We start from the raw sequence: 25,800 nt of genomic DNA on the forward strand, positions 1-25,800 counted from the left end.
GATACATATACTGGGTAAAATTTTACTTCAGAACTGGATCTGGAACTTAGTAAATAGATTAAGTTCCTCTATATTTGTTGTTTTAAAAACTAACAGAAGGAAATGGCCTAGTACTTTCATACATGTGTTGGGATGTGCTTTAGGAGATTATACATTTAATTATATATATGCACACACATATGTATATATGTGTGTATTATGTGTATAAAATCACACACACAAACACATCTGTATGGAAGCTGTAATCAAACGAAAATAAAAATTGCCTTTCTGTTGGGATCATTAGTCTAGTGGTTCTCTTCAAAAGGCAKTTTGTCTTTCTGAGACACCATTGGCAACCTTTATGAAAATTATTTCTGCTTTTCTGTTTTGATCATCTCTTTTTATAATTCTGTATTAAAAGGCTGGAAATGTTTTTGGATCTGTCTTCTGTCCCTCCTTGGCAAAGTCTGATTGTYGGTTGTGCTGCTCAAAATGAGTTGTTCTTGTCAGAGGAAAGCCTAGGCCAACTGCCAATGCAATTCATTTTAACAAAAGCAAGTCATTTGGAATGTTAAGCATTTTTAAGGCTTTTGCTATCCAGCCCAATAATATAGTACATGACTGCATTTTCATCTTTTCCTTGCTGGTGAAAGGAATTCTGTTGGCATATGTTTTAAAACTCAGGTAATGGATTTWATGGCATGGTAGCTTCAGAAGTCTGCTGAATCAATTGCCTGATCCAGCTATGAAGAAAATTCGCAGTCGATCTTACCTCTGCCCATGAGCCAGTGCAGCCCTTTAGCACACAAGATGGCTAGCATGACTGCTGTTCTCATACTTTTCCCAGTCCTTCTCAGAGATTTTTTTTTTTTTTTTTTTTTTGTAAACTAGCTGTATAGTGTGGCTCCATCTGGCTGACCATGAGCAGACACATGAAGGTGGGAGGATACAAGAAGCTTTTACTTTTCTTCATTATGCTTCAAATCAAAAGCTAGGAAAATACAGAAGTACTAATTACTTGATAACGTTGAGCTCATTGCTTAAGACCCTGAGAAGTCTGGCATTGACAGCAGATATAAACTTCCAAAATAGATGGAGAAGTTGTACATGTCTACCAAGGTCCAGCAACTCCTCTGTTTCTGGCTCCTGAAGACAAGGTTTGCTTGGAGGAAACGTGCTGAGATATTCAGGCATCAATAGTGCTTTTCTCAATCACTGGTGTACACAGCTTTCATCTCTCGGAAGGTGGTGCTGGGAACTTGGAGCCCTTTCAGTCCATTCTTACTCAATAACTCCTAGTACTGGCCTTCTCCCTCAAAAAGTTAAGGACATGCATTTTCTTCTGGAGACCTCAGTGTGAATCTGTGGGAGAGCAGCACCTCTATAAAGTAGGCTCTTAAATAAGAGAAGAAAAGCATTTAAAATAAGGTTTTCTAAAGTTCTGAGTCACCAAACTCCTGCTTGGTCATAGCGTTGTGATATCTTTGGATGGAAGCATTCTCTCCCCTCAATTCTGGTCGTTTAAAAGAGGGTGAAAAAAAAGAGGGTGAAAAAAAAAAACCCTTGAGGTTTTGTAGGTCTTTGAGTGCTATTTTTTAACTTTGAAAATCTGAACTGCTGACATTGCAAATATCAGAAACAGATGGAGATTTCCACCTGTGCACTGATCATTTGAAATTTTCTCTGAGTAGAGCTTCAGGCTTTGACTCTGTTCCAGAGAAAACAACCATTCATTCAAGACTCAGATAAGTCGTTTTAAATGTTTTGTTAAATGTCAGTGTTTACCAAAATTTATTCAAAGCCAAGAGAGAAAACAAGTCCTTTGTTCACAAGTCAGATATGGTACAGGCAGCTGCTGCAGTGTGAGACCTTCCACCCAGATTAGGCAGTTCCTTGCCTTGACCTGGAAGGGGCACCCGCTCTGCTGAAGTGAGTTACTGTTAGTCACCTAAACAGATTGCTTCCAAGCTTCTCCAAATCAAAGAGTGGTTTATTGTGYAGAGAGTAAGGGTCTGGAACAACAGCAGCCACTTCAGATAGTATCAAGCACWCTCATGCAAAGGTTGCCCTACCTTTTGCTCACATAACTTGAGAAAAATTCATGATAGTGAATTTAAATGCATCCTAGTGTATATATAGCAGGCTGAACTGAAGTTCTTAGGTTAAACACACTTCAGTAAAGCAAATACCACATTATCAGTAGAGCTGTAACAGCTGTTCTTACTAAGCAAAAGAAAAATATATACCAGTTGATTTAGTTTAAGGCTTGAAAGTTCAGAAGGTAAGAAGCACTCCTGATTAGAGTGTGACTACCATAAATATTTGAAAGCTTTGCATTAAAACTGTCCTTTCCAGGTGGCCTGTTAGTAATTAGTTAATAATTTGTTATAACTGCAGTGTGAGACATCAAATGCAAAAAATGTGTAGCATTTTTCATCTTTCTTTAATGTGTGCTTAAACTTTGATCTATGACTGCTGAGGTTGAATGAAGGTGTGAAGCAGTATGAGCTTTGAATTGTTGGCTGATTTTCAGGAAATTTAGCTGTGGATGATTCTGATCTCTATTAATTCTAGAGTCACTCCACTGGATATAGTAGCATGGCTCCTGTCAGCCACAAGATCTAAACATCATTGAGCCTTATTTACCAGAAGAAAGAGGTTTTGTGTGAAAAAGAGTTTAGTAAATGAAAAATTTGTCACCTACCTAGAGAACATATCAGACTTTCTTTATAGTTAGTGTTTAAGCCTGCACCATACCTCTGTCAGGTTCAGCATAGTCTTTCAGTTTCATCTCTGAAAGTAAATATGCTTTTCTTGTCAAAAAAGAATGATAATATTCTAACCATATTCAGTCTCAGTTATGCTAAAGGTTACTTATGCGCATAATCTCATAAAGGATGATCTCTCTTTTTTTCTTTTAAATTAAATATAAATACTTAGATCATTGTAAAAAGTGCAGTAGGATCACCACAAAGGAGCAAAGTAAAATTCAAAGGATGTCAGGAAACTTTCTAGTCACAGGATCTAGGAGAGTTCCTGTGGCAAAGGTTGGCTTTTCATACTAAATATTTGAATCATTATGTTGTTGAGGTTTTTCCATATAATTTAAGCAAAAGTATTGAAAATACTGAATAGTTAAATTCATCCATCAATTTTTTTGTATTCCTTAATTTTGAGAATTCACTTGGATTAACTGCATTGGTTTTCATTAACATAAAGACATTCACTATGTCTAAGTAATTCTGTTATTTATTTCCTAAAATTTCTATCTACAATGAAAAATAATGCATTACCAATAGCTTTGGTATTTTCATGGCAACTCATCATCTTAGTTCTTATTTTTTATTTGGATAATAAAAATATTTAATGATGACTAATTTTATTTTGCATTTTCAGTTATAATAACACATTGAACTTTCTCCTTCAGGCTATCTCTAGTTTGTGYTTTGAATTAAGTGCACAGGTAACTTTTTAGAATGTGTTTTTACATTGTTAGAATGAGGTCTTCTGATGGGTTTTAATTGAAAAGTGGAAGATATAGTCAAATTATGTAGGTAACAAAATCTGTAAATTTCAGAAAATGCAGGTCAATTCTAGCTGTATTATTTTCTATGTTTTAGGTGTGTTCTTGAGGATTTCAATTTGCCAGGGACATGGCCTTCAGGAGAGATCAGGGTACTGAACTGAAAGCAGAGGCTCCTGCTCTCTACTTTTGCTCTCATGTGTGTGTTTCTGTATATGAAGGGTAGGGAGAGATTTGCCTGCCCTCAGGTTTATTTTTTTAAGTTGCTTTTCTGTATGCTATTTTTCTACTGAGGAACTCCAAAGAGGCTGCACTCAACAGCTGATTGAACCCTGGACCTTTTTGAAGGGTCTGAAAGCATGASTAAAATTGTTTAGGTTGGAGAACTGAGGCAGGAAAGATTAAAATGATCTGCCTATGTACATACAGTGCATACCAGTTATTTGGGAGTTAAAAAAAAGGGGGGGGGGGAGGGAAACGCTTTCAGTTACTGGATACTGAGTTTTAGTTAAGAGACTAGATATTTTAAGCACCCTTTCTGCAAGTTTCCCTAACTTACCCCTCATACACAGAGTAGTCATTTTACTCCCTGTATTATACTTTGGTGCTGAAATGATATGTTAAGTTCTTTTGACGTCCTCYAGTATGCCCTGAGCTGAAGTGCAGATTTGCAGCTGTAAATCTCATCTGAAGCTCACACAGTAGCATCAATATCCAGCGCCACCATTCAGGATGCTGGGAGGGCACTTCTCAAGCGTAGCCACCTGTCAGCTGACCCAATTAGAACAGTTTTCTTTTTCTTCCCTCTAATGAGTGCTTTTAATAGTCTCCAGCTGTTCCCTTTTCCTGCATTAACTCTTCACAGCAAAATTTATCTCATATTTTTGCAACTGCTCATCTAAAGTGTATGCTCTAAAGCACCAGGCAAACTTCTCTTTCACTTAGATTTTCCCATTCTCTATTAATAATTTATAGAACCACAAAGTTAAAGATAATTCAGACCTCAGTTGGAGGATGGACTGATTAAGCAACTTATAAAATGTAATATTAATGGAAATGCTTTCACRGCTGACATTTAAGTTTTAATGACTTTAAATTCCAAACCAATACTTTTTACTGTTCCCCTGCGGAGTTTGCTCTTCAAATGTTGCAGCATTATGCAATTATGTGAGGGCCAGGAAAAGCATCTTACTAATCTATTTTCCTTTATTAATTTGAGTCAGTTACACATAGTAAATAATATACAATTGGTGAAAACAGCAGCATTAAAATCTCTGATGTAATTCATAATAAATTCTTACATTAAAAACAAAGATAAAAAGATTGGAATTTTATTAATATTATGTTTTTAATTATATCATTCTGTATTGCATTCCTTCATAAGGAGGCAAGATACAGGATAACCACAATATTTTGCTTCAGAATGTAAAAAATTGACATGTATTTTGAGGCAGTTTTCTGATGTTCTATGTGCCTGAATATTTCTGGCTGTTGCAAATGTTAAGCAACTAATAAAGAAATTAGAGGCCAAGAAACAGGACAGGTTCTTAACACCACCAATAAGCAGGATGTGATAGTTAAGACATTTGTATTCATAGCAATTGAAATAATTCATAATTCTTACTTAAGGACCTATCTCTACTAACCCAAGTTGAGAAACACAATTCTTCATTTTTATGATGATTTATGCCGAGTTTGTTTACGGTGCCTTTATGAATACAAAGAATACAAAATAACTCTTTTGAGGTTTTTTTTTAGTGATGGTGGTGGTTTTGTAAGTGTTGTGATAACCTGGGGAGCTAGTTTTCTCCAGCTTCTTTGCAGTAAATTGGTGTTTGTAGGGTGGAAAATCCCAAATACAGAACAAAGACTCTAATATATTGATGCTGGCCTTCTAAGGCCAAAGAAACTGGATAAAGGAAGAGGGTACATTCATGTTATCTTTTCAAAGTGTGTTTTGGAGATTGAAACAAGAACAGAGGAGCATTTTTGTGTAGCCAAAGGTTAAAGCCAGCTTTTCCTTCAGCAAAGGCAGGAAAGTGATTGGCAGAGGGGGATATAATCCTCATTTCATGTGGAAAATGATGGAATAGCTGCCTGTTATCAGTCAGGAATGAGATCTTGTGTGTATAGTGGATAGTTCTATGATAGCATCAGGTCAATTCTCAGTCAAAAAGGCAGATCAAAAGCAATAGAGAACAAAACAGAGAATGACGTGTATAAATCTGTAGTGTAGCTGCATTTGACTTCGAACGTTTATGACCTCCCATTCTCAAAGATGGTATGGAAGAACTGGGAAAATACTCAGAAATGGGTAACAGCAGTGAGGAAAATACGAAATAGTTTCCATACAAGGAATGGCTAAGTAGATTAGGACTCTTCAGATGGAGAAGAAAAAACTAGGAGAGAGGATATACTAAAAGATAGCTTTGCAGAAGACATGGAAAAGCTGTGTAAGGAATCATTCCTCACAGTCTGTTTCTGTACAAGAACTAGAAGATGTCAACTAGAAGGAGTGGTATCCAGATCCAATAGAGAAAAGAGAGACAAGATGATTTGGACAATGTATAATTAAGCTGTGGAAGTCTTAGGCTGGAGAAAGTTGTGGATAATAGAAGTTTATATGTATCCAGAAAGAGCAAATACGGCCATCAAAGACTACTAAATACCGCGGCAAGAACTCTSTCTCAGAAAATCTCTGATGGGCAGGACAGTGCCTTCAAAAGTGTTTTGTTCCCACAGTCCTTGTGCTGCGAATGCCCAGGGCCTGGTGCAAGGCTGGGCAGGCCCTGGCACTGCAGCAGGGGAGCTATTGTCTGCTAAGACTGGCTTGTGACGGGGGGGACACGAGGGATGCTGGAAGGTGATGGAGACACTGTGTTTGAGGGACCAGGAAAAAGGGGAGATTCATGTAGAGCTTCTGTCGTAAGGCCAGCAAGCTGTCTGGAGTGGTAGAGGTATATAAAATATTTTTATTATTTGAGGTATATATTTGTATTTCGTGTGCTAGCTAGGAGTTGTTTTATCCCTGAATTAGTGATGAACATTATTTTGCTTGTCAGTCTCTCCAACTTAAGCTCTCTCTCCTTAGACAAAGAGAGATTTACCTGGGAGTGTGCAACTTACTCGTGTGCATGTGATACATACTGAGTTTCTCAAATTAGCGACTTACCTGAGTAACTCAAAGTCAAACTTTGTAATTGCATGCTTGTAGATGAATTCTACTATTGGSTGATTTAAATAAGATGATTACTTTTATAGATCAATGCCTTCAGTTCAATGTATTGTATCTTGACATTAAAGCAACTGAATGTTCTTGGTTGTGTACTACATAGTGGTTAGGCTGCTGCTGTCTTACATGTCTGTCAGCTCTGCCAATCAGTTTAATTTGTATTATTTCCAGACTGGCATGGAGGTTCTTAATTGTTATTACCATACTCACTATGTTCAAATCTATCTGAAAATGCTGAATCAGAAACATATTTGAAGTATGAAAAGAATCTACAACTTTCCATGATAGTTGTGATGAATGTCCAGTTTTACAGAGTTATTAATAAATGTAGCAATATAACAGACATGTAAAATCCTGAATATTGTGTTTTGAAACATTTTTTGTACATAATTCCCAAGAAGTAGTGATCTATTATGTTTAATATGCAGTACTTTCAGAATGGATGAGCTTCAGATGTTTTGATGATTTTGCTAAGTTCTGAATGGGTATGCATATCTTCAGTTCTCTTCATCTATTTAACATGTACCTGACTTAGAGACTGCAGCAGAAGGACACCTCTAAAGAAACGATGATGGGGTTAAATAGCTCCCAATAAGTGATGGCTTATGATAATTAGTCCACAAATAACCACCGTCAACTAGAATGTAGGCTATTGGCAACAAAACCTATGAAATCTTTCTGTGTGATGTTAAATTCRTAGTCTAACATTTTATGTATTACGAAGCTAGAGTGTTCTGTGCTCTAGTAATCATCAAGTAAAACTGTTGATTGATTTTTCTTTTTATGTGTCTAAAATTGGAACAGAGTGATTTTTAGAATTACAGATTTATTGTCATCCAGAACTCCTCTAATTTCCTTTTTTATTGCATACYTTTTAAAATTTATTTTTAACATCRTGTTTTATATATGTTCCAATTGACATGATTAGAATTACTTCTTGAATTTTATTATTTCTGAGCTAAACATAGGTGTGACATTGACCAGCAAACAATCTGTTTTAAAAAATGCAGTCATATATATGTTTAGAAGTAGAAGTCTTACTTCTCTGAAATGTTTTGTATTGTATTCATGTTTAATTTAGTAAGGTTTGAAATTTTGTCTAATGAAATCATAGTAGCCTTTCCCTGGAAAATCCTACTAAATGCCTTCCTATAAATGCACTCCTCGCTAGGAGTAGACCTGTTTTGTTTTTTTCCTGGTCATTTTATGCTCTAACCATATTAAATCAGAGCTATTATATTGGTAGTGTGGTGGGGAAGGAAATTGCAGAGCCTTTTAGTCTCCTTTACAGAGGAAGGGCAGGGAGAGACACCTCTCCCTTACTGCCAGTATATTGAATGTGTTCAGATTGTGGTGTTATAATGTAATTTCRAGTAATCAGACATTCATTTCATGCTGTAGATGTCAAAGCCTGTAGGAACTGACAACTTCTAAGAATGAAACTGTATTTGTTAGCCCATTTTATTTCCTGTCTGTCATTCTTCTTCCTCTTTCGTTTTGTGGTATATACATTAGTTTTCTGGCTGTCAGCACTGCCAGCAAAGTGAAATAAACGGAAATCCTGATCTCTAAAACTTATTTGGCGAAGCAAAGCTAAAGCTTTCAGAAGGTGGAATTGAAGTGAAGATTCCAGTATCCTCAGTCGGCAGAATCACCTGGCCTGTGGGATGTGGGTAACGTGGTAAGAGATAGCAGTGTTTTCACAAAAGTGGTTTTGTCTGTCTTGTGCTTTAGCTGTCTGACACRTTCACTGCTGACACATTCAAGTTACTATGCAGTGTTAAAATAGTACTGTTATACCCTGAATGTATTCTGAGCTATTTATTTGTCTCATTATCATTAGCTTAAACTGTGTGTGTCATTAACCAGATACTTTCCTAAAATGTATTTTTGGAGGCAGTGGGGACTCCTCTGTTGACTCCAGAATGCTGAATCACACTTGTAAACTATGTAGTTTTAAGACRATAAAGTAGTTGATGAAATCAAGTGAAAGCAGAGATACAGCTTGTTGCAGAAGAAAAGGGATATTTGGTGCCCAGCCATACTCAAGACATAGTTTATCCTATTTCTAGATTTTCTTCCCTTCTGAAGAAAAGAAGCCTTCTTAAGGCTTTTTCCAGGCTGAAGACTTGAAATACACTACTGAGTCCTTGTGCCAGGATCACTTGGACTCAGGGGCCTGATGTACTGCTTGTGGCCAGCACCCAGGCCTCTGCTCCCTCATGTCCGGGCACACACTGGGAAAGGTGTCTGAGTGTGTCTTGGGATGCAGCTGAGGTGCATGTCCACACCTGGGAGCTAGGAAGTACTTTCCAGTCCAACGGGTCAGGCAGCACCTGCAGAGCCTCCCCAGCTTCTTGCATGGCTGCCTTCATGGCTCCTGCATAGCTGTTCATCTGCGTAAGCACGCAGCCTTTCAAGCAGATGTGTGTGCTGAAAGGTCACTGCAGAGGTTTCTTTGAAATGCTAAAGCCAATATGTTTTTTTTTTYCTGCTCAGGCTAAACGAAACTACTATTTCCTGCGTAGCAACCTCTATGCTAGTACCATCTGTTTGGCTAATGTCTGACCATGTCTTTAAGGTTTTGGTTATTACTAAACCTTGGCAYGCCTCAGATGCCTGCTCTGCTTAATTTCATAATATCACCTTTCAAGTTAGGATATTACTAGATTTTGAATCAAGAAGGACGAGATGGAGCTAGAGAGCTGGAAGGAGGAGAGAAGAAGGGGTCTTGCTGAGGGGAGGGAGAAGTTTCAGATCTAAGCCCTCAGCGCAGGGATCACAGTGTTTTCCAGGATGGCGGTATCATTTGTTCAGGTTTTTCTGATCAAATGAGGGAATTCGTAAGAAAGTAAAGACTGCTTTTATTTAAGGGATTGTGGTCAACAGTCACAGTAGGGACATCTGATCAACAATAAATGTCATTATCATGTGAGATTCAGGGGCATCGAGGGCCTTTGATCTGACTTGCCCTCAGAGCAGCACTTCTTCCCGTTTTAGAGCACTTGCTCTTTACCCTCAGTGTAAAAGAAGTTGTCTGCACAGTAACTTTTTCCTTATATGGGACAACCCTGCGTGTGCACCTCCAGTTATCAGCACTCTCTGCCTCTCTCATGAGCATWAGAGAAAGGACCTGCATTGGTTTCTCTGCTTCTGTAACATCAAGTATCTACATGCTGCTTTTGTTAGATTAAGACTATATAGTGTTAGTAGTGAATCAGTTAAATGAAAGATACTTAAAATTTGTCTTATGTTTACAATATTGTGAGTGCAAAGCTGTATATGCTAAGAGAATAGTATAACGTTTTTCATTTGAAAATAAGATTGACTATAATTCTTGACTGACTAAACAAATGTAAATAAAGGAGAGAATCCTTTGTATGATAGTGAAAAAGAGGCACAGACRTGCAAATTTAGTTCTTTGTTTCTGTCTCATTACAGAATGAACAGATCTGAACTGGGGAATAATTTCCCAACAAACAGATGTTGGCTGCCTAGTCTTGCTTTGTTTGGTTGAATATGCTCCTGTGAGGTAGAAATATGCATTTGTGTTTCTACAAAACAACTTTTAAATGGATACCAAACGCCATAGGTTTTTGTTGGCAACTGGATTTGGATGTTCTCTCCAGTTGCCTGGCCCTGCCTGGCAAATGATGGGTGTGCTTTGCCACAGGAGTGTTCTTCAGGTGTCAAATATTCCAGAAATCAGATTTTCCAATTTGACATAAAGGATATTGCTGCAGATGTTTGGGCATTTTTTTAAGAGGGTTTTCTTTTTTTCAAGAGTGAAACTTGTATAATGAGGCTCTCAGCATTCTAATAGTTTCAATGAAATGAACTTTTTAGTATGGAGGCTCCAGGCTGGTATTAAGTGTCCTCCCTTCTCTTTTTTTCCCAGTGGGATATGAAAGGATTAGGAACATCAGACAATGAGGTGGTGGATTGGCTTCGCTGCCAGACCAATAAGCAATTACCATCAAAAGAGCAACTGGCAAGTTTTGTTGTTTATCACAGTAGCTTTGAGAAGAATAATGACTTYGGTGCCCTGAGACAAGGACTGATTCAAGTCACAGGTTCTGAGGTGTCTTGGCACCTTAATGAAATGGAAATGCAATGGAAAAAACCCCAGGCGTCTGAGGGATACTGATAGTCACTGAGAGTTCTTCAGAAAGTTGTGTGTGACCTGATTCCTTCAGGCTTTTTCTGGTGTATTTTGCCTGAATTGAAAAAGCAAAAGGCAGTTTTAAGTAAGTTGCTGAAACAACATTGCCAGAAAAACCTGAGGGAACAGATTGTGATGAACTACAAACCTGTATGTCTTGACACTGAGTGGGGTTTTGGGCCATGAGGCCATCRTTTCCTTATATTCAGTCAAGTAAGAAATTGTATTGCTGCCAGGAACTCATTTTCCTTTCTTTCTAATAATTTCCTCCCTCCTCCCCTTTTTAAAGAAAGAAATGAGAGGGAATGAGACAGATACCAACTGTTTCAAGTGCTTTGATTTTTTTCTTAAGGTGACTATTTGAGTTCAAGTAACTTCATTCAAAAATCATGTGCGACACTCAGACGTGTTGACTGATGATGTTGCATGATCATGAGCTATCACAAGAGGCAGTGAAGGCCTGTCTTAAATRAAAATTTAATTCTATCTCTCAGAATAAGCAGTAAAGCTTCTACATCAGTTGAGTCCATAAAATGTTTTAACTTGGGGAAAATTTTTGAAGGAAAGCAATGTTTCATTTATTTTTATTCTAAGTGTTCTTTTCCTTTTCCTTGTTGACTAGGATTTTCAAAGCTCCTTTATCCCTTGTAATTATAGTTGCTATACATAAAAACAAACAAAAAACAACAAAGGTGTATTGATGATTAGTTATTGCTGAGGGCTCTGCAAATGGACTGCATTGTTTCAGCAAAGCTGCCTGCTGCTCTGTGAGTTTTTGAAACACAGTCTCATCAGGTTGCCTTGAACACAACTTTTTCCTATGAACYCTGATCCAAGCAAAGCCAGCCACTGTTCATAACTAAGTTTGTCAAGAGTAATTTCCTTTTTCTTAGGGAAAAATCCTCTAACCAGTGGCAAGTAGCAAACTTTCCATGGTGAATATGTTTTGCTAAATTTGATTTTTTCAGAAATTAACTTTCTTTTCTCTTAAAAGAAAAAAGAAAAAAGAAAAGAAAAAGCCCTACACATCAATGGTTGGAGGGAAGAAAAATAGAAAAAAACTCTCAGAATGTAATCCAAGGAGATGACATCTCTGAGAAAGAGAAAAGCAGATTTTTTTGCTTTCCTCCCCACCTTCAGGCAGAGTTATTAACTTCCATGAGATTATACCTGATCTTGTTATTTGCTGGTTTTTTTGAAGCCCAGCTCCTGGAATGAAGTGACTGAAAGAATCTAAATGTGGGGAGAGGGAGATGTTTCTGTTTTTCAAGGTTCAAAAACATAAGAGGCAAAATTTATTATACCTCAGAATCCTGTAGTTTTAGAAGTTTGTCTTTCATAGTGCTTAAACACTTGAAGTTGTCTATACATGAAGCTGCCAGTACAAACTGAAGAGTGAAATCAGTATGTTCTGTTTTATTTCTGTTACTCAGAATGGCTCTGCTACAAATAATGCAAAATATTAGTAATTTCCCAGGAAAGCACTAGAGCTGTTCAGCAGAGGGAACACTATAGAAAGGGAAATTGAATAGAGTCAGTATAATAAAAATCACCCCTAGTTGCAGTAGCAGGGAAGCCACATGCGAAAGTAGCACGCTTTTCTTCTCTTCACAATGAATGCAATGAATGACTGAGGCTTCTGTGGATCTTTTTATTGAGAGGTGAAGGAACAGATTTGAAGTCTTTAGACACTGGGCAGAAATCTAGTAAGAAAACGGAATATAATACACAGTGCATGTTTAACTCTTTTCTCAGCATTCAAGAGAGGGTTGTAGTAGAGTGCTACTGTAAGTGTGGTAGGTAGAAGACATTTAGGCCTTGGTGCTCTGAGGAAGCCTGTTAGTTTTTCTGTTTGACCAATACTGTGCTTTGATGATTTATCATCCAATTTAAGAAATGAGCAAAAGCAAAGAAATTTATAACCTCTTTATATGGTGATGATTGTACACATTTTCATTTTTTAGTAGGAGGTAAGAAGTGATTTGTCTGTATTCCTGGACAGTGTCATTAATGTCACTGGATTATTTCCAGTGTRTGTCACAAGCTGTTGGGTGCAGTCCTTCTCCCTTTAGCATCAGTGGCAGGAAACTGTATCACTGGAATTCACAAGAGTAGTAAGTTTAAGCTATAACTGAGCAGTGTGTGGAAATCAAATTTTTAAGATACATCAGCTACTCAGTGTTCATTTTCTTTGGTAAGAGTTGTACTGTATCTGTTGGTGAGAGAAGCTTAATAGTAAAAAGAGACATTTTCTGAAGCCTGCAGTGAGGGGCTTTTTGAGATTTATTGTAACATGTCTTCCCTCTTCCATGTACATATTTTTTTTTCTTTAGCTTTTTTATGAAGAAGTTAAGAATTTTCTACCCTAATTTGTGTCACATGAACTTCTGTAACAGTATGTGCAAATGGAACGATCCCTCCTGTTTGTTCTGTCTCTGTTTTGATGACATGTCTAAGATAGTAGCATTAATATTTAATGCTCATTGCAAATGCAATTAATTTCCTTTTGGCTGACGGATTGTTTCTCTCTAGTTACATCTTTAACATTCTCTGATACTTTAGTCAGCCCTTTTTATCGTCCATGTCATTAAAACTATTTCTTTGAGAAGCTTTACTAAAAAGTCATTATAATGCTAGTTTCAGGTTGTTGTGGTATTAATAGAACTTAAATATGTTTCTGTTAGTATATGAGAGTTTGAGGTTTTTGCTAAAATCCACTGAGCATAATTTCTGTATGTGCAGTCAGGTCTTAAGGGAAAGAGGACGTTCGACCTAGGAAGGAAGACGTGAGAAAAATGTGAAACTATAGAAATTTCTGTTATAAAAATAGGCTTTCTGTATTGCAACATCTATGTAACATTTTGAATAATTTAAATCTCATGACATCTGTGTGAATGACATCTAGTGTCCTCTGTAACTCTGAGAACTTTCTGCTCTCAGCCCTTTTTGAGAACTGAGCATAAGAACCACTTGTACCAGGTCTGACATAGGCACCAGTAGCCCAACTAGAAAGAGGGTACAGCTTCCCTGTATGCTAGGGAAACACTATTGGACATGGGGAAACATAGTGTTACTTCCATTCCAATATCTTCCCAGCTTCTGACATTCTTCAGCCTGCAGATTTCCTAACCCAGTTACACCTGGATAACGCAGAACATTTAACTTAAAAAGACAAAGATGTTCTAAGAAGTTGGAGAGAGTCCAGAAGAGCAACTTAAGGAGGAAATACTGTGTAGAAATATAAATCTTCAGATGAGTAAAAATGTGTTATAAAGAGGATGTGCTTCAGTTATTCATTGCATTCATTAAACTTAAGACAAAAAGGAGTTGTCTTAAGTTACTGGGAGGTGTTTTCACATCAGAGATTAGTAAAGAATTTCTAACTGTAGGAGTAGTAAAGCACTGATATGAGTTAGAGAGCATATGAACATTTTTATGAACAGAATGGAGAAATATTTGACAGCTGTAGTCAAGATAAACTTATTTCTTCCTTAAAAAAAAAGGATGGACTCAATGCTCAATGGCTTCTGGAGGTACTCATTTTTCTGTTTCAATTAAGGCAGCAACATTTCYTCACTGGCCCAGCAGCAGCCCAAAGTTCACCGTCTGCCACGTTCAGGCAGGGGGGTGTGCCTGTTACCGTATGTGACCACTCCTGCCAGTGATAACTTACTTCATGGTACGCTGCCAGCCCGTTAACTTCATCGTCGTAGTCACSAGGCTGAGACAGGGATCTGTAGCTGAATAGCTGTTTGTGCTCCAGAATTACCTTTTGTGAGCATAAATTGCTGGCTTTATCTGTTAACTCACTGCTTTCCTCACAAGCATCTGCTGACTAGCATCCAGCCACTCAGTCTTAGTGAGAGTTGAGAAATCAGTGCAGTGGAGAATATTTCCTGTTCTGCATTTGCAGAACTGAAAATATCCCATCCTTAATTGATTTTAGTAAGGGTCATCATCCGAGCAAACTAATTTTCCAGGTTAATTTATGAAAAGATGTTAGTAAACAGAATTAACAGATGTACTGTCTCGTACTGTGTCAGTGCTGTTGGTTGCCAGAGAGATTCATTCTCGATTGGAGTTTAATGGTTCTGTATTTTTGATCTTCCCTGGATCTGTGCCCTCTATAACAGGACTGTTATTTAATGTTTATACATTTCCTCCAGCTGGCAGGCAGTCTCTCTCTCTCTCTCTCTTTTTTTTTTTTTTTTTTTTTTATAAATTCTTTCCTTTTTTTTTTTTTTTTTTTATTTCCCATCCTAGGAAGATCTGAGATGAAAAATGCAAAAGTGATGAAAGAGAAGGATATGAGAAGGTCATAATGATGATGAAGTTCCATTCTAATTAGTAAAATTGGTCTTTTATAAATTGATAATACAATGTCTGATAAAAGAAGAGAATAATGTACAATGAGCAAATATTTAAGTGTATGTTTTTATAAATTAAAAAATAATGATCTGCAAATGGATTTTATGTTTGTCACATACAAATAATGGTGTTGTGGGCAGAGTTGATCACCTCTGCTATGTTAATGCCAACAAAAGTATATATATGAATGAATAATTTATGCCTGTGCTAAGTGGAAAATGTAGACAGCTAGCAGAAGACGCTGTTTTGTTAGCTGCTACTTCACTTGCTAAGATGCCAGGAAGAAGAGCTGAATACATTGCTGGCAGAAAAAACAGGCAAATCAGTCCAGCCGAAAGAGTCCACCAAAAAGAAAAATGTGGGAATTAAAGTTGGCAGGATATTTGCTTATGTGGTCTGGGGAAAAAATGAAAAACATACACTTTGCCAGAAAAAAGTGGAAAATCAATTCAACGAAAACCCAGAATTACCCCTTACAAAACAACCTCCTCCCCAGAATTCTTTGCTGATGTAAAGACAGCACAGTTGGAATCTAAGCAAGCCATAGTCTTGCTTAAGCTATGGTTTAAGCATACCAAACTATCCTAAGTTAGTTTTAAAAAGTCAAGTTTCCTTGTTAGAGCAACATTTAAAAGAGACTTATGTGAACCACGCTTCCAATCCTAACACTTGTCCAGATTTTCATAGTAGATTTTTCTCTTGAATAGTTGTACTTCTACAGTACAAGCTTTTATAGTTGAAGAAAAACTCCTAATATGAAACAAGCTGAAGTTTCATTAATTTGCAAGTTTATCCTACTAATGCTGTTACTCACAAAAGCTATCATAAATATTGAGGAGCAGAATAAGAGATGCATATAGTCCTCMTGGTATTATCTGTATTGGTATTTAGGGTTGACCTCGAGATCCTCCTCACTACCAACCTTCCTGTAAGCTTCCCATCCCCATCCTCTCCCTCAAATGCAGTATTAATATGTGTCCAAGCTGCCCTGGACTGTATGAAATAGAAATAGCTAGTAATAAATCTTGCAGACATAGGTGAAAAAGGCTTAGCAGAAGCAATTGCTACTGTTCAGTGGTGCAGTGCAGTGGCATGCTCTGCCCACACCAAAGAAATGGGTCCTCAGGGGGTAACCCTACAACCAAGAGCTGAACTCCCTCCAGCCACAGGAGTGAGGGGTGAAATGCTGCTGGGGCCGACAGCTAGTTTTTAAAGTGTGTATCTCTTTAAGGAAATAACTTTCAAAACAGAGAGATTTATGTTCCCCTCTTCCCCTTTTTAATCTATTTTTCTCASCTACGTGGTTGACTTGCTTCAGTTCTCCATATTGGATCATTGTATGAGTCACTGGACATATCAAATACGTGTCAATCTCAGAGAGGGCACAAAATATATTTGGAGCCCCTTAACTGGCAGTGGCTAACGAGAGTGRCAGGCCAATACGGAAAAGAACTAACGTGAGCATTTGAATGTTGTTTCTGTGTGTAGTTGCCGTGTTTCCCCAAAACGATTTTGTATGTCATGACTTCTCATCAGATGAGTTTCACAAATAAAGCTGTGAACACTTACAAAAACAAAGCAGGMTCTGTCCTCCGAGTCATCCTCATTGTCTCCTGGTGGCTGCCCAGGGGCTTTGTGCGAGGCGCAGGGTTGGCCTTAGTAGTCCTTGACTGCTGACATTAACGTTGTGCCACAATCTCTCAATGTTCACAATTTCTGCTCTCCTGTTTGAAAACTGGTTGCTCATACGCTAGAATCATGATGGTGGGTCTTAGATGAACAGCCCTACCTGTCAAAGTGAATAGTGGACAGGTGGTTTGCTGACAGAGAGGTGGTTATAGAAAGCGTTTGAAGAATAGGGAAAAATGGAGAGGGAGTCAATTTCCAGATAATAGGGAGTGRCAATCATCGGAGAAGAAAAGTATTCAGCAAACCATTTTTAAGAGCACATTAGCTTGTTTTACAAGAGGACTTCTGTTTTTAAGTGACCTTTAGGTARGGTGGCTGGAGGACCACCTTTTGCATCAAACAAACTGTCACTACGGGGTGCTTTTGCTTTTCCTACACGCTGCTGCTAAGAGTACCTGAAACCTTTTAGAGAATGCTCTTCTGATGTTTCTGGTTGTTATATTGTATCATTCACTATGAGTACACTGTGCATTACAGAAGTATTGGTGATGAAAGGCTGATTTTTCAGTTTTTCTCTTTTCTTCTCTTTATTCTCTAGTTGCTTTTGCTGCTACTTTTTTATAAAATGCATGTAAGATGGAGAACAGTTTGTAGAAGAAATGATAATGATGCTTTCCTGGGAATTTAAGAGATCAAAGATTTTTCAAAAAGCATATTTCAGCTACTGACAGATATATGGAAGAAGGGAATTTGAATACCTAYAAAAATATGAAATATCTGTGCAGCCTTTTGAAAAGCTATACAAAAGCATTTGGAGTTGTCTTATAAAAAATAGACATACGAAGTGAGAAAGRGTTGAAAGGAATATTATCTGTGACTAAAAACTAGTTTTAAAATGGAAACCTTATCTCAACTTTAAATGCAGTGTTTGTCAAAGATAAGGAGGCATCCATTTTGTCTTTGTTTGGATGGACTTCAGTCCTGACAGCAGGTGGGCGCACATGTGAGCTTCATATCGCCATGGTCAGAGCATCTTGGCAYGGCAGGTGGTTATGTCCCAATACCAGTGAGAAAAGACCTCATGATCTGGTGACCAACTGTTTCCCCATCATTGCAGTGACCACACTAACAAAATACCTGAAAGATACGAACCATATGCCTGAAGTCACTTGGTATTGCCTGCATCACTCCCGTGGGACATATACTACAGCAGTTGAATAGCAGTGTTACAGTGGAGATTATGGCAGTTCTGTGAGATGGGCTGAGACAAGCCCATTTTGCTCACTGTCCTAGAAGAAGACTGACCAAATTCAGGGAAAAAGGTTTTCTGTTGCTTTGCTGAGCTGGTGGAGCTTGCATAGGAGTCAAGGGGCCATCAGAGCTAGTGTGAAGGGGTGGTTGGGCACAGAAGCCCTCAGCTAGATCAGCTCTGCTGTCTCATGGAGCTCCACCCTGAAGTACCTACTTCTTGCTTGGGAGTCTGCCTATGGCGTCAGAATAAACTTGGTCAGTTTGTTGCAGTCTCCAGAGGAAATTTAGATGTCTCATAAAACCCCCACACAGTTTGGCACAGCCTACTACAATTGGCAGTCCGTCTTGGAGGGGCTAAATACCAGAACAGCATGGGCGAAAAACCACTCAGCTTCAGCTGTACTGGCAGTTGGGAGGTGATGGCCAGCGCCTGGGGACCTAAAGGTGATCTACTGCCAATGCTGTTTGTCTACGTTCACAAGCAAGTACCAGATTCCTCCAGAATCTGAAACAAACAGGTTTTAGTGATACTGTACAGCTCTAATTATCCAAATAGTTGATTGAGATTGAATAAGAGTGTAAAATATCACCTAAGTAAAAACTTCTTTACTTAGGGTTAAAATTATGTATTGTGTTGTAATTTTATTTTCCAATAAAAATATGTAAATGACTTGTGTTGCTAAACAGCAAACAAGAGGTCGTATTACATTTGTATTTGAAAACTCTAATTCCAGCTRTAGCTTGACTTTCCAGCACCTTTGGAGCAAGGTGTGTATTTCTGCAGCCTCACAAAGTAGGAAATCATGCCTTTTCTTCTTTTGATTMTTATTTACATTTGCAAGCTGTTTTCTGAGCTGTCTTGTTTCCATTCTCTTTCTCATTGGCTACTCAGAATTCCTTAGCCAGGGGTCAGAGTAGTCAGTATTTCAGTGTAGTGGTATTTAGCTCATACGATGCAACGCTGCCATAAGGATATAATGGTCAGCTTGACCTCTTTACGAATACAAAGAAGTATGTGAGAAAACATTTAAAAAGCAGTTAGGGGATTCTGAGAGCTCTCAGTAGAGCAGAAACGTTTTCCTTGGCTGTCTATGGTGAGGACTAGACTGTACCATTGACTGTAGCAGTGTATTAAGAACAGCCTTATATGCAGGAGAGATCACCATAGACTGGGCTCACTCATGGGTTTTCCACATAATTTTATTTCATTTCCTTTTATGGTTATGTTCCTATTTGAAAGGTATTTATTTAGTTCACTGCTTCTTCTGTGGCCTTCATGACATACCTTAACTTCACATCTATTACCTTCAGATTTAAGTAAGGAACATACACTGTGAATGGGTTGTGAGTAGAGTCTCTCCTGATTGCATCACAGAAGTTGCAAGTATCGCRGTCAGGCAGGGCACAGAAAGACTGTCATATTTTTCATTTTGATTGTGAAAGAAGGAAAGGCTATTTATATGACTTCTCATAGAATAATGGAAAATTAATGGAAAAATATTTGCAAGATACGTAGGTATTTGAGTTATGATTCCTCATTTTATGTTGTTAGTGATATTAAGAGGAATTGCCATATGTCAATGGCAGAAGATGGCATTCCTGTAATTTTTGGTTGAGACAGTGAGAATCAACAAATAGGGAATGTTTTTAAGCCCAAGAATTTTTTTTTTAACTTAGGTGCTCCTAAGTAAGGAAAAAGKTGAGTATTTCTATTAGTATTGTTGGGATTTTATATTAGAAAAATACCCAAACTTTCAAATCTAAGATCAACCTTTTTTTTGTCTGGTACAGTATTTTCAAGGGTTGTTAAGTAGAGCAAACTTTTACATGTTAGATGAGCAGACAGGGAGGTGGATTGAAAACTGGCTGAACGGCAGAGCTCAGAAGGCTGTCATCAGTGGCCCAAAGCCTGTTTGGAGGCCTGATGTTAGCAGTGCACCCTGGGGAGTCAGTGCCAGATCTGATCCTGTTCAACTTACTCATCAATGACAGAGTGCTCCCTCAGCAAGTTTGCTGATGCTATGAAACTGGGAGGACTGGCGGATACCCCGGAGAGCTGTGTTGCCATTTAGAGGGACCCCATAGGCTGGAGAAATAGACAGGAACCTCATGATGTTCGGCAAAGGGAAGTCCTGCCTCTGAGAAGGAATAACCCCATGCACTAGAACAGGCTGGGGGCTGACTAGCTGGAAAGCAGCTCAGCAGAGAAGGGCCTAGGAGTCCTGGTGAACAACAGGTTAACCATGAGCCAGCAATGCGGCATTGTGGCCAAGAAGGCCAATGGCACCGTGGGTTGCATTAGGAAGAGCATTACCAGGTCGAGGGAGGTGATCCTTCGCCTTCAGCTCTGGTGAAGCCACAGCTGTAGTGCTGGGTCTAGTGCTGGGTTTCCTGGTACAAGAGAGAGAAGGATCTACCAGAGTGAGTCCAGTGAAGGGCTCCTAAGGTGATGAAGGGCCTGGAGCRTCTTTACTATGAGGAAAGGCTATGAGAGCTGGGAGTGTTCAGCTGGAGAAGAGAAGGTTCAGAGGGGATTTTAGCAATTGTGTCAGTGTCTGAAAGGAAGGTGTCAAGAAGATGGGGCCAGACTCTTCTTAGTGGTGCCCACTGACAGGATGAGCAGCAACAGACACAAACTGAAGTGCAAGCAATTATGTCTGAATATGAGGAAAAGCTTCTTGCTGTGAGGGTGACTGAGCACTGGAGTGAATTGCCCAGAGAGGTTGTGGAGCCTCCATCCTTGGAGATACTTGAAAGCTGTCTAGACACAATCCTGGGCAACGTGCTCTAGGTGACCCTGCTTAAGCAGGGAGTTGAATTAGGTGATCTCTAAAGGTCTCTTCCAGCTTCAACTGTTCTGTGATTCTGCGAAAATTAAAGACTTACTGTTTTACAGCAAATGCTTTGAAGTTTACAGTTTTATGATTCCCGTTCCAGTATTTCTGTTCCAGAAGAAATTTCTCATCCAAGAAAATTTTTTAATCCTGTGCAGACTTTCTCTTATTCCATATATGAGCTCACTATGGCTAATAAAATGATTGGTTTCTTACTAACTTGGAAAGTAAACAAAAATATTAATAACCTGTCTTTGATACATTTCTAATATCAGTAGTCTGGTTGGTTCACAGACCAATATATTAGAGCAGGTCTTTCATATGAGAATCGGTCTTGGGGAAGAAGGAAGTARACGTTACTGATGTAGTAGTAATAGAAAGATAAAGCTTTATGAAGAAAATTGTTTCTGTTGTTACTTGCAGAAAGAAGCCCAGAGGGCCTGATAGACGGGATAGGGAGGGGGCCCAGGGATGGTTCCTGAGAAACCCTGTGTCCTTGTGGAGACAGAAACTCAGCTGAATGCGATCAGTGCGGATTATAGCTGATAGCTGGGGAATAAAGAATTCCTCTTTAGTGTTGAGGGGTGTGATCAAAGTAGCTCTAATGCTTTCATTCTGAATCTTTTTCGGCTGTATTTGAATGATTTTTTTTTAAATGCTCTTCAAGTGACCTGAATGAGAAAAGCTGTGATCTCTCACCTTCGGTTTTTTGTCTCTGCGACAAAACTATCTGCTCTAAGACCTGTGTCCTGCTAGRGAAACAAGCTGTAAATGGAAAATGTAGCATTAACATTCTCTAGGATAACAGAATAACATTGCCTAAAATAATGTAGTTTCACTACAGTTTTTTGTGCTCAGAAGAAAACAGAAATTCCTATAAGTCATGTCAGCAGCAAAAAAAGAGCTTCATTTAGATATGTTTAAGTTTTGTAATAATTAGCACACTGATAAATGTTTCACACTGGAGTATACCTCAGGCCACACTTCTCTTTTGTCACGCCTCCTGATGAAAATTTTGATTTCATGGATCATGAAGCTGCATAATTATCATCAAGTAAAATCTCCTTGGAGGGTATGGGTGGTTGCTGGTGATTTATTTCACAAATTGTGAATACATTAAAATATGAAAGGATAGCAGGTGCTGCAAATGTATTAGAACCATCCAGCAGCTGTAATGCATATCACATGTCAGCAAGTAATGCTGCTTTTTACAGCAGCAGTAATAAATGGAGATTAAAAAGGGGCAGTCCTTTGACCACAGAGCAAAGCTGGTGCTTCTGCTATCTGGAACATGAAAAGCATATTTTGTTCCTCGACTGAAAAATTGTAGGTTTGTTTAAAAACATGCTTATCCTTTATCTTAAACCTCTGTTGAATCAGYGTGGGGAAGGAGGGTTTTCCACTTCAATCCTTTTGTTCCGTTCACAAATCAGCTTCAAGGGAAGTGCTGCTTCTTTCAGTGATCTTCCAGCAGTTCACACCAAAAGAGTGCACTAAAAATCTGATCTTGGCTAAACATAAGTTACTTAATTGTTAAAGCTGCTGGATTCTCCATGTGAATGCATGTTACTGCTATTGTGTGGATGTTTTCTCTGTTTATCAAATACCTCTTTCAGAAGAACAAGTAGGTCCCTGTTACTCTTTTGTATTGAATAGCAAGACTTATTTGTCTCGGAGAATATTGTTTTCTCACTGTATTCATTATTCTTGTGAAGAAATCATATAGCTATGAATTAATGCTACTYCACCTTTGCACAGGAGTAAGGGAAGAGGATCAGTTCTGTATTGGTTGTTGCTATTTTTTTTAATCTTACRTGTTTCTTCCCTTTAATTAATCCACTAATCAAGTATAAGCTGACTTTTTGACATAATTTAAAGTATTTCAGAACAATGTTTTAGCTATTTGTAAGTTTATTGCAGAGTTCTGCMGGTTCTTAAGAAAACTGTAAAATAKGTATCCCTGAAAACATCTTTAATACTGTCTACAGTAAAAAATACAACGACCCTTTACAGAACTGCATTTTCTTAATTCCTCTGTGTTAAAAAGTTTTTGGACTCACACATAAGGAAGAACACCGTATTTGTGTCACCAATGGATTTCTTAGTAATGTTTATAGCAATGAGAGCAAAGCGGGTGGAAGACAGCTTAAAGAAAGAAACTTAAATTCTAAAATKCATGTTATGACCTTCAATCTTTTGGCATGAATCTTCTGGCAAGCCTTGTTAAGTATGCTTGAATACACTGGGGGTAACAAGACAGATAGAATATTTGTATCCCAGTTGGCAATTTTTACATTCACAGAATTTACAGCCCAGGATCTTCTGGCATGTTCAGAAATTCTGATTTACATAAGCGTAAGACTGGAATGGAGAAGGGAATGCTCTTTAAAAGGACTTACCAACCCAAATCTGAAACTAATGAAGGTTAGCATGAGGACTTAAGTTCTGGGAGGAGCGAAACAATTTTTCTGAATTGAGGTCTCAGGATGCAGTGCTGCTGTAGGCAGCCTGCTTCCTGAGCTGCCATGGGAATTTTTGTTTCTCACTGACACTGGAAATGCTCTGAATGTCTCCCAGACTGGTGAGGAATTCTGGCTCTCAGATGGCATATTATCTACTGAAATATTTTCAATCGTGTTTTATTTACTTGATGAAGTATATATTTGAATAGTCATTGGTTTGTTATTAACGTGTGCAGCCCAATTGCTCRTAAAAGCAGATGTGTTTAAACAGCAATGAAGAAAAAAAGATTACTTGGAAACAGGTGAGATTCTTTCATCATTGCTTATGTTGTATTACGCTTTTTCTTTCTCCAAAAGTCTCTTTCAAATCAGTGGATCTTCCTGGAGAATGAGGATACTTATGATATTCAGGTATAGTAGAATTCAATCCCATTGAAGGTGTCTTTATTACTGAGCTAAAATAAAATTAAGAATGGAGTGCAGTTCCTCAGCATTCAGTAGCATACCAAGTCTTAGAAAAATGATGAAAAGTTCCTCCTTACATGAACAGTAAATCAGAAAAATGATAAAGAGTTTCTAATCAGCTCTTTTCTCAGGAAGGGTTTACACAAGAGGGTCAGTTCTGAACATCTGAGGAATATACTGAGTTGTAATCAAAGGTGATATAGGCTATCATATAAAGAGCAAGCATTTGTTTAGTGTAGTCATTGTATGAGGTAGAATAATAAAAAAACAAAAATTGTTGTTTCAGTTTGATTTATTCTGACTACTTCAGGTTTCTCCAAGAGTATATCTAGAAAGAAGAAGAATTAGAAAATAATGTTCTGAATATTTTAAATATTTAATCTGAGGATCACTTGTGTGTCCTGATTTGAATCATGCATTAATCCCAGTATAAAAATTCTGTGATCTGCAGCAAGGCATTATAGCACAAAACAACTTCCCCCCCCCCCCTTTAGCTTCCTAATAAAATTCAGAAGTATTAAAAAAGACCAAGTTATTTTTAAGGTATGTGGTATGACCTCAGCACAACTCTTTCATTCTGAGATGACTGTATGAAAYATGAGATAAAGAAACAAATGTTAATAGAGTAGGGAAAACACAGTCGTCAGACTCCTTTTCTTTTCTTGTCCTCCACAGGATATCAATGTATGTATCCTTGAAAACTACCCTGAATGTTCCAATCCCAGGTTATTCTACATCATACCATATTTCTGTGGACAGCACCCAAGATGCAGGTAAATGTATAGAAGCTATTTGTTAAGTGAYAGCCATTGCCAACTTTTTCTTAGAAAGTGCTGAAGCATAGGCAACAGCTATTCGAAGCACAAAAGAAAAGTGTATGTTTAACGTGGTTGTATGGGGTAATTGCGTGCATATATTTTGGAGTAAGAAGGGGGATGTAAAGAGTAATGTCCTTTTTTGTTGATTTCACACTTGAATAATTAAATCTAGATATATTTATTAGGTTTTTATCACTGCTCCATAATGGAATAATTATCTAATAATTATGCATATCTTCAAAAATTTCTTACAAAAGCCAGGCTTTTTTGTAGCAGTGCTAACAAGTGAAAATGCGTTCATTCCCAAATCCCATTTTCAAAGTGTCTTTGCTGTAKATTCCTTCAAAAACATATTTTAGGCATAAATGAGGGTCTATTTAAGAAACAAAATACATTCATGACTTTAGTTTTGTTCCTTTTTTTTTCTTAATGTATTTTGAAAATGTTTATGGGTGTATATTTAACTTGTATACGTGAGTCCCATAAACAACAGTGACATGCACAAATGCTTTCACAAGTCTCTAGGGAGTTCTGAACAGTATATTGAAATACTGTTTCGTAGCATATTATAGGTCCATTTCCTGCAGTTACMACAAGTCTGAAAGGTAGCATGCCTTTAAAATTAAATTTTCAAGATCAGCTTCAACATTACTACCTCTTCAGCTTTATCCTGACATAAGGAGTCAGACGATAAGACCTGCTTTTTCAAAGAAGTCATGGCCTTACTAGGAGTACTTGATGTTCTGCCCGCCAGAAGAGTAGGACATGATTTTAAGARTATAATTTCAAAGGGAGATCCTAAATGCACGTGGGAATTTGCTGGGACAGACCACACAGTTTCCATAATGTTACCAGATGTCTATTGCTCAACTGAAATACGTGATGATTGTCTGTTCAGACCCAAGGCAAGAGATGAATACATACTGGTTTTGGCCATGTGGTGGGTACACATCCAGTCACGTTTAGCAGCACATGTGCACATTTCTTGTTGCAAGATTAGATATGTGCTTGTTGTGTTACATAGCCRGTCTATATCTTGGACAGGCAGTGGAGATGCAGACAGTCATGACTTGA

At 38.0% G+C, this 25,800-nt stretch overlaps 1 protein-coding gene across 1 annotated transcript in view; it reads left to right on the top strand.

Annotated features, from left to right (window-relative positions):
• The window catches only part of UST (uronyl 2-sulfotransferase), a 175,305-nt gene that overhangs the window by 113,120 nt on the left and 36,385 nt on the right, over window positions 1-25,800 (top strand). The window contains exon 6 of the mRNA XM_085310630.1: window positions 24,584-24,681. Within this exon, the coding sequence (XP_085166756.1) occupies window positions 24,584-24,681 (98 nt within the window). The remainder of the gene's footprint in view (window positions 1-24,583; window positions 24,682-25,800) is intronic.

This window comes from Rhea americana, unplaced genomic scaffold (assembly GCF_003343005.1).
Source record: "Rhea americana isolate MKP2758 unplaced genomic scaffold, rheAme1 scaffold_108, whole genome shotgun sequence".
NCBI lineage: Eukaryota > Metazoa > Chordata > Aves > Rheiformes > Rheidae > Rhea > Rhea americana.